Source organism: Triticum aestivum, chromosome 1B, assembly GCF_018294505.1.
Source record: "Triticum aestivum cultivar Chinese Spring chromosome 1B, IWGSC CS RefSeq v2.1, whole genome shotgun sequence".
Classification (NCBI taxonomy): domain Eukaryota; kingdom Viridiplantae; phylum Streptophyta; class Magnoliopsida; order Poales; family Poaceae; genus Triticum; species Triticum aestivum.
In genome coordinates, this window is record NC_057795.1 from 18,585,546 (window position 1) to 18,595,672 (window position 10,127).

At 43.5% G+C, this 10,127-nt stretch overlaps 1 protein-coding gene and 1 pseudogene across 1 annotated transcript; both read right to left on the reverse strand.

Moving 5' to 3' along the window:
• Nucleotides 1-752: 752 nt before the first annotated feature.
• LOC123084914 (scarecrow-like protein 34) lies at nt 753-2,822 on the reverse strand. The gene has a single exon (XM_044506452.1). The coding sequence runs from the start codon at nt 2,820-2,822 to the stop codon at nt 753-755; it is 2,070 nt and encodes a 689-aa protein (XP_044362387.1).
• A 4,750-nt stretch (nt 2,823-7,572) lies between these two features.
• LOC123076050 (scarecrow-like protein 9) lies at nt 7,573-9,751 on the reverse strand (annotated as a pseudogene).
• Between the last annotated feature and the right edge of the window lie 376 nt (nt 9,752-10,127).

Genomic DNA, 10,127 nt, shown 5'->3' on the forward strand with positions numbered 1-10,127 from the left:
AGAAGACATGTCCAAAACGTCACCCACATAGTTGTGACATGGTGACAGTAATAATATGTGAACATTAGCGCATTCTATTGGATTCATGCATAGGAACCTTGTTTATATTACACCCTCCGATCCATATTAACTGTCGCTGCTTTATTTTGTACTGAAGCAGCGACACGGAGGGGGTGATTGCAATTGCCGTCTCAAATCAGAAATGACAATCCTCTCATCATCTGATATCGCCAGTTTTGAGAGATAGGCAGTACAATAATAATCTACTACTTTACAGCAAAATCAGTGTCAAGGTATGGTATTTCCACTAATCTCATCATGTCTGGTATGTTCAAGAATTAAATAGAACGACAGAGACAAAGTATTGTACAGTTGCCTTTTGCTACATATGGTCGTGTAGTTGCCAAGATGTTGAATATGTACAGTTGCCTTTTGCTACATATGGTCGTGTAGTTGCCAAGATGTTGAATATGTACAGTTGCCTTTTGCTACATATGGTCGTGTAGTTGCCAAGATGTTGAATATGTACAGTTGCCTTTTGCTACATATGGTCGTGTAGTTGCCAAGATGTTGAATATCAACATTCGAATCACCATCCCCACCTTCCAAGATGGTACTTCCCAATGCTCATCTGACAAAAGAATATCTTACGTTATTCAGCAATTTAGACCCATTGTGTTCAGAATCATGCAAATAGCTGAAGAGGCGGTAAGTTGCTGACATGTTTGTGCACTTGAAAAACTATTCAAATCTTACTGGTCCTCATATGTTTCATTAGGTTTCCATTTAGATAGAGCATAAAGTACTCTCCCTTTCCATCCTTGTAGCAGCCAGCCGCAATCTTCAACAGCAAAGAATTCCTCATGAAACAATAACTTCTTCCTGTGTACTATGTTCTTTAGGATGGCTGGATCGACAGGAAGCTGCTGGAACCCAGCCTTGAGGCACCTTGCTTGCCACTGCCTGTAACATTCCGGCCTCTCAGTTCTGTCTGCGCCCTCACATGCTATGATGTTAAGAGCATCCTGCCCAAATAGGATCCTCTCAATCATCTTTCTTGCTTCATTATCACGTGGAACATTTGCATCAAGCATGTCAAATATTGAAGAGTAATAGAGCATAACCTCTTTGAAACGTTGTATGAAGAAGGGAGAACTGAGTAACCCATTCACGGTGCCAGAAATAAAAATCTTCGGGTTCATCCTCCACATAGTTTTGAGCACCTTATCCCTTGCACCATTTACGGCATCAGTTTCATGACCAAGATTCTTCATCCGGAACATGCAGTTCACTATGAGAACTTCATCCTCGTCAATGTTAAGATCCTCAATTTTGATTGTCTCCCATCTTGAAGCGGCAATGCCCTGATACTGGAATGGTACGTTGAACCTATTTGCGTAATCAGCCAACCGCTTCCCTGTCTCCTCGATCATTTCGCAGGGGCGGAAACCTGGCTGGGGAACGTCTATACCTGTGATCCGAAGCTTAGGGGCTCCCTCTTCTTGCTGTGCAAAATTCTGAATCATTAATGGCCACTGAAAGCCGAAGCCAATGCCGAAATCAACGATGTGTACCCTTGGTTTCCCTTGTGAGACATCAAGAATAGCTTGGTTGGCAAAATAGTATGACGCCCTTCCGAAAGGGAAAGCTGCAAGAAAAAGGCTATAAGCCTCTAACCAATCTACGGTACTTGTTCGCCTTTCCACGAGGTTGCGATAAACCTGACTCCCGGTCCCAGCCAAGCGTGACTTGAGGCCATCCGCCAAGTAAAATGCCAGTCTCTGAGTACAATCACCATCTGCTGAAGAGTGGTGCCTTATCTTCAATAGCAGTTCGCTGGCCAACAGGTAGCTATGTTCTGCCACAGCTTGTGCGCAGTGGATGAGGAGAGTCCTGAGATCAACCAACTCTTTCCTCGGTTGCTTCCTACTTCTGCTCCGGCCTTTCAGTGAGGTCTTGTTTCCTTCCCCCGCCATCCTTTCTTCCAGTCTTGTTATTCGGCCAGAATGACCATAGCATAGTAGAACTTTGTCGAAATTTTCATTTCGAATTATTGCACAAGTGGTGATGGCATGGTGTTTATTGCTCCTTCCTTGAAAGATATCCCAAGCCCTTAGGTCTGACACCTCAAAGATTGTGTTTTCGGTCCTCTCTCTTACTTTCGCCTTCGTAGTCAGTTGGGAAATATAAACTATGTTATTCTTTGAATATATCACCAGCTTATCAATACTTGGAGCAAAGGTTCTTTCCTCCCCGACACCTCTCTGACCATGCAAGGCAGGGAAGCCAGATCCGGAAGTCCATCCAACACTTATCAAAGGCTGGTTTGGTAAAAAAGGACTCCTATTGCAGATATATGGACACAGCGGAGTTGCTGAAGGTTGTAACACATTGTAACTGGAATAGTCCTTATCAGGGTTGTCTGGTTTGTTGTTGCTATGCAATGGCGGCCAGTTAGTAGGCGACACGTATACCTCACCTAGAATATCACGGAATGGCTTCTCAGTAGCCTGAAGAGCAGCCCCTTGGCATATGTCGACCTCTTCGTCAACGTCTTCCATCAGCATCTGGCTTATGTAGTGAAGAGCATCGTTTGATCTGATTCGGCGGTGCTCAGGGCTACCCCCTGCAGCAATCTGAAATTTGTTTTGTCCATGGCTGCTGTTGATACTTACTTGGTTGGCTGGGGAGAGAACTGTTGAAAGTGGACCACTCAGGTCGTAGTTGTACACGGTGAGTTGTTGGTGGGAAGAGGAATCACCATACGGTTGGGCGGTTGCTGCGAGGTTGTCCAGATTGTCACGGAGAGGTTCAATCGCCATTGTGTAAAGTCTAATTTCCACCTCAATACGAGATCTATGGTTCTTATTTGTCCCACAGCAAATGAACTGGCTTGTTTCCTGGAAGGAGAAAATAGGAAAATGGAAGCTAAATTATTTATTAGAGATTCAGCTTATGATTGTTTTGGCATGTCATACTGGTTGAAAAATAAAATCCGAAGGCTTGCAGACACGAGAACAGCTATTTTAGCCGGTTAAACATAGAATGTTTAAGCATCAATAACAGAAACAGCATGAAAGCGATTTTGAATCTACGACGCGCCTAATACCACTGTTCCTTTTTATTTGCAGGAGGCTCCTCATCTGATCTGAGCAAGTAGCAAAAGTAGGGAAGCACACACCTTGGATATTAAGCAGCAGCAGCAGCAGCAGATCCAATGCTTTGAGAGAAGAGTAGCGAGGATAAATAGTGAGGTTGCGGTGTTGATTTGAACTAAATTTGTCGTTCCTGTACCTTCTGGCTTTGTTTCCAACGTCATAAGATTGTGACAGAGAATGGTCCAGATTACTGTGGCTTTGTTCCCAACGTCGATTAGTCCTAGGCCCGGCTGCGCATCAGACCTATAAAAAAGGGTTTATTAGGAGCGCTGGCCTGGGTTTTCAAGCCTAGCTAGTCTGATGAGATTTGACTTATGTTCTGCCGTATCTTAATTTTTTGTACCAAATGTTTAATTAGTGTAACTGCCTTTGAATTTTATTTACAACATCGACAACAGTGTTAGTTATCAGGTCATGCAAATGCACATCCAAATTACTGGTCAGTGCTTTAGTACAACTTCAGTTTAAAGTTGTACTAAAACAGTGACAAGTAATGTGGATCGAACGAGTACTTGAAGAACAGGTCAAAAAAACTAGAAGAAGAAACTAAAATAAAATCTTTTAAAAAATTCTGACGTAATTGAAAAAAAGAGAAGGCACTCTTCAATTAACTTGTAAAATTTATTTCCATTTATTGTTGATACTCCCTCCATTTTTGTGTACAAGGCCACTATCAAAATTACTATCTGCAGCTATACAAGGCCACTAACACAAATCGATGTAAAATTGATGAGGTTTGTGCCCTTGCACACGCCCCCCCCCCCCGCCCCCCCCCCCCGCCCCCCCCCCCCCCCCCCCCCCACACACACACACACGGAGATTTCATTTTGTTAAGATATTAGGCAGTTTTTGGTTAAGCTCGACCTAGGTTAGCATTATCACAAGATTAGTAACATGAAAAATCGCATACGACAAACTAGGAACATCTAGCATAAGGGCCAGAGGCACATGTCAACGAAGAGTGATTCAGAACATATGAGTTCACCGGAAACTCTCATCCAACAACATCGGTGGCCACAGTGCTGAAGGTGAGGTGGTTGCCCGCTCGCGAGGAAGCAGACGAATTGTCGCCGTGGATGCAGGGGCGGAGGCAGAAAATTTAGCCATTGGGTTCACTCACTGACTTGTGCGAATTTCATACAAATCGATTACGTGTAAATCCTAATTTTACACACTCTTAGAACAAGAACCTCTTTTTTGCATATTGTAAATAGAGTGGTACTTAAAATCTTCATAAATTCAAGTCTTGGCTGTAGTTTCTCTTCTTCCTGAAAACATTGAATCAAATGGCAAGTTTAAAATAAACACCATCAAATCAAGCAAAAGAAGAATGTTAAGTCACTTGCATTTTTTAGTGCCCCAAGATCAAACAAAACATTAATACAATGGTATAAAATATAGTTTTCTCCACATAGCAAATTAAAGAATCACTCATGAACTGATTACCAACTTTAGTACTCTGATTAAATATCTTTGTCTAATATCATCATGCATGCTCTAAAATTCTCTTCCGACTAGCCGTAAGGCAACACATCTAATTTAATTCCTCTCGCTTTAAAGACTGCTTACAGCCACGCTATTTGATGCACTTTGCCTATGTCTAGCGGGCGGCCTTGAAGTGCCCGCATCATTATCTGGATACGGTGGAATAAGCAATTAGCAAACTAGGGCATGTGCAACAGAAAGGAGATGTGATGACTAATGATGCAATCTCAATACCTTGAATTTGAACCATAATAGTCGTCTTGCCGCTGTCGAGACCTCGTTGTCGTCTCGTCGCTGGTGTGTCGAGTGGTGTCTAATTGATGGCAAATAGGAGAGATCACATCACAGAGTCGAGGAAGTGAACAAGAAGGGCGAAAGGTCATGCGGCTGCCGTGTACACGTACAGGAGAATATGAATAAGGGATCAACACAATGGGCATGAACCTCGATGCAAAATGAAAACGAGCAGGAAGCCACAAAGAGGCTTTTCACGGTGGCAATTCCCTTGTGCCTTTTTGGGCTTTGCTTGAGCGATTCTAAACTTGATGGGGTCAGACCGTATTTTTTATTGGGGTCAAAGCATGTACGTATGTGTATACTATACCTGGCCAGAAAATTTCATTGGGTTCAGCTGAACCCAATGCGAGTATGCTGGCTCCGCCCCTGTATGGATGTAGTCGAATTTGGGCGAGCAGTCGCATCGAGACACTCCCAAAAACCTTACAACCCCGTACCTGGTGCAGGTTCTCGAGGGACTCGGTTTTGGACAGGCCTGCTCTCCTAGACGGTTGTGCACATGGTCACCAGAAAAGGGGTCTCAAGAGAAGCAGGTCAGCACAAGTAACTCGGCCGTGTGTGTGTGTGTTCTGTATACTGCTGTGTGTATTTTGTAGTCTCTCTCCTTTTCATTTCCTCTACACAGAGAGAGCGTCTAGGAGAGTGAAGCAATGCAACTAACATATGGTGGAAGAGCTCTTTGAAAGTAGAAAGTGTGCCCACAACGAGCTCGAGTATTGACATGTACACAGAGAGCTAGGTTGTGCACTGCCACATATAACACAGCTCAAGCTCGAACTCAATTCATGTGACGTGACCCACTCGCTTTTGCATGAAGTGAGTGAGTGAACACGCACGTTGTTACTCTTTTTTCTCTCTCTCGACAAGGAGTGGTTGAACAACCCACGTTTTATACTGGTGCTACTCTTTCTCAACTAGCATTATGGTACTCCTTCCGTCTAAATATATAGGGTCTAATCCATTTTTTGAGGCTGTCTTTGACCGTCGGGTAGAGCAATAATACATGATGTGTATGTTACAAATAAGTATACCATAAAATTCGTATGCGTATAATGATATAATTTTTACAGCATACATCTCATATATTATTAAGTTTACCAATGGTCAAAGACAGCCCTGAACAATTAGGCCTAATATATTCGGATTAGTACTAAACTTACACATTTGCCATGCAATTTGAAAGGGTCTTTGAAATTTCAGAATTTTATTGGGCCGAGGCGCAAGATTTAATGCACCCAGGCCCATAAAATCTAACCCATTTAAGGGACACATAACAGTAGGGACATCTTCTTTCATACTCCCTCCGTCCCACAATATACCCCGCATTGGTTTGTATGGTAGCCAAGTGTCACAGCTTTGACCAAGTCTATAGAAAATTTTATCTATATCTTTAATAATACCAAATATACACAATATCAAAATATATTTCGTGATGAGTCTAGTGGTGTGATTTAGTATTCAACGTTTTTATATTTTTTCTGAATTTTTGGTCAAATTTATATCTTTTGACTTTAAAGAAATCAATGCGCTATGTATATTTTATCTATTTATTTGACATTTATAGGCACTATATTTTAAAATGGAGAGAGTAGGACGGAAGTGGGTGATTCTTTTTCTTTCTGCGAGGGGAGGCCTGATAAGGTGGGCCTAACCAGACACAGTTTAGGGCCCAGGTCCAGTTAAAACACGACTCGGCACATCAGCGGATGCGTAAACGCTTTACGAAGGCGGATTCGTCCCTCTCTCTACTCTTTTCCATGGCCGCCAAGAGGAAGCCCGGCAGGTCGCCGGCGGCGGCGGCGGCGGCGAATGCGACGGCGTAGGCGAAGGAAGACTACGCGGAGGGCCTATTCTCCTCGCGCTCCTTCGCTGACCTCGGAGGCCCACACTCTGCGCCCGCCCCCAAGGTGCTTCCCCGTGTCTCTGTGGCCCAAGTGATTTGGTAGTTCCCTGGTAGAACAGATGATTTTCAATCCAATCTAAATGATCAAAATACATGGATTAAATTAGAAGTTTTACAGAAGACATGTTCAAACTCCACTTATTTGTGATATGTGAATACTAGTGCAATCTATTGGATTCCTGTTATGCGAAATGAGTACTTCACACAAAAAATCCCCTCATGTCGTCAACGTCTTTTTTGAGAAAATTCTGTACATATGATTTTTCAAATTTCCAATCTGAATGACCGAAATAGTATTCCTAGTTTAAGAGGTACTAAACGTTTGACGGAAGACATTATCTAAAAGGTCACCCACCAAGCTGTGTGGAGAGAGTAATAATATGGGGACATTAGTGCATCCTGTTGGATTCATGCATAGGAACCTTGTTTGGATCAGAAATTACAATCCTCTGATATTCCATACCGCCAGTTTTGAGAGATATTCAGCGGAATGATCTACTTTACAGCAAATCAGTGTCTAGGTATGGTATTTCCACTAATCTCATGTCTTCAAGGCACAATACAGTTTATTCAACAGAAATTAAAAAGAACAGAAGAAGCAAAGTATTTCAGTCGCCTTTTAGTTCACTATACAAAAACAATGACCAGGACACCAGGTACCCATAGTCAATATTCGTTTAAAAGATCAACAGATTCACTCGAAAAACAGTTCGAATCTTACTGACCATCTTATGTTTCATCAGGTTTCCATTTAGATATAGCATAAAGTACTCTCCCTTTCCATCCTTGTAGCAGCCAACCGCGATCTTCAACGGCAAAGAATTCCTCATGCCAAAACGTGTTCTTCATGTATACTATTATCCTTAAGACGGCTGGATCGACAGGAAGCTGCTGGAACCCGGCCTTGAGGCACCTTGCCTGCCACTGCCTGTAACTTTCTGGTCTCTCAGTTCTTTCTGAACCCTCACATGCTATCATGTTAAGTGCATCCTTCCCAAATATCATCCTCTCAATCATCTTTCTTGCTTTATTATCCCGTCGAACAACATTTGAATCAAGCACGTCAAACACTGAAGAGTAATGGAACATAACCTCTTTGAAACGTTTTATGAAGAAGGGAGAACTGCGTAACCCATTTACGGTGCCTGAAATGAAAATCTTTGGGTTCATCATCCTCATAATTTTGAGCACCTTGTCCCTTGCACTATTTATGGCTTCGGTTTCATGACCGAGATTCTTCATCCGGTACATGCAGTTGATTATCAGAACTTCATCCTCGTCAATGTTAAGATCCTCAATTTTAATGGTCTCCCATCTTGAAGCGACAATGCCGTGATACTGAAAAGGTACCTTGAAAAGGTACCTTGAAAAGGTTTGCATAATCAGCCAACCGCTTCCCTGTCTCCTCGATCATTTCGCAGGGGCGAAAACCTGGCTGAGCAACGTCTATACCTGTGATCCGAAGCTTAGGGGCTCCCTCTTCTTGCTGTGCAAACTTCTAAATCATTAATGGCCACTGAAAGCCATAGCCGATGCCAAAATCAATGATGTGCACCCTTGGTTGCCCTTGTGAGACATCAAGAATAGCTTGGCTTGCAAAGTAGTATGACGTCCTGACAAAAGGGCAAGCTGCAACAAAAAGGCTGTAAGCCTCTAACCAATCCGTGGGACTTGTTCGCCTCTCCATGAGGGTGCGATAAACCTGACCCCCGCTCCCAGCCAAGCGTGCCTCGAGGCCATCCGCCAAGTAATATGCCAGTCTCTGAGAATAATCACCATCTGCTGAGGAGTGTTGTCTTATCTTCTTTAGGAGTTTACTGGCCAACAGATGGTTGTCTTCTGCCACAGCTTGTGCACAATTGATGAGGAGTGTCTTGAGATCAACCAACTCTGTCCTAGGTTGCTTCCTCTGCCATAGCTTCTGACGTCCTTTGCTCTGGCCTTTCAGTGAGTTCTTGTTTCCTTCCTCTGCCAACCCTCTTCGCAGTCTTGTTGTTTTTTCGAAACTCTCCAGACCATAGCATAGCAGAACTCGGTCGAAATTTTCATTTCGAATTATTGCACAACTGGTGAAGGCAAGATGTTTATTGCTCCTTCCTTCCGAGATAGCCCAGTCCCTTTGGTGTGCCACCTCAAAAATTGTGTTTTCGCTCCTCTCTCCTACTTTTGCCTTTGTAGTCAGTTTGGAAATACAAAGTATGCCATTCTCTAAATATATCACCAGCTTATCGACACTTGGAGCAAACATCGTTGCCTCCTCGACTTCTCTCTGACAATGCAAGCCGGGAAAACCAGATCTAGAAGTCGATCCAACACTTGTGAACGGACGGTTTTGTAGAGAAAGACTCCTATTGCAGATATATGGACTCGACGAGGTTGTTAAGGGCTGTAACATGCTGTAACTGGAACAGTCGTTACTGAAGCTAGTGCTCCAGAGCCTCTTGTAACGGCTGGTCCTACCCTTATCAAGGTTGTCTGGTTCGTTGTTGCTATTCAATAGCGGAGGGTTAGTAGCCAACTGGTGTACCTGCCCAAGAAGGTCACGGAATGGTTTCTCAGCAGCCTGGAGAGCAGCCTCCCCTTGGCATATTTCGACCCTCTCGTCGACGTCTTCCATCAGCATCTGGCTTATATAGTGAAGAGCATCATTTGGTCTACTCCGGCGGTGCTCAGGGCCACCCCCTGCAGCAGTCTGTAGGCTGCCGTTCACCTTGCACAACCCAGGGCTGGTGGCTGCAGCATGCAGATATGTGCTTGCTCCAGTGGTTGTTGGCTGGGCCAAGAATACTGGACCACTCAGCTCGTAGTTGTCCACGGTGAGTAGCTGCTGGGAAGAGGAAGCTTTGTCGTATGGTTGGTAGGTTGCTGTGGCAGTGTCCAGATCGTCAAGGTGAGGTTCAACCACCATTCTGGAAAATCTCTTCTTCCTATTTCCACTTCAAATCCTGGCAGAACTGAACAAGACGCATTTGATTCTTCTTTCTAGCACAGGAAATGAATCAGCTTGTTGCCTGCAAAAAAAAAAAGAAAAAAAGAGGGAGATTGAAGCTTATATATGTGAGTAAATTTTGGTTCGCATTGCTCAGCTTTTTGCCTACAAAACGGGATTCTGCTCGTCAAGCACTTTTTTTTACCTCATTTTCAGCTTATGATTGTTTTGGCATGCATACTATAATGAAAACTGAATCTCCGAAGGAGGCTTGCGGAAACAAGCATTACTATTTTACCCGGTTAAATCTCGAATGTTTAGCATCAGTAACAGAAAAAGGACTCACCTCTGGTAC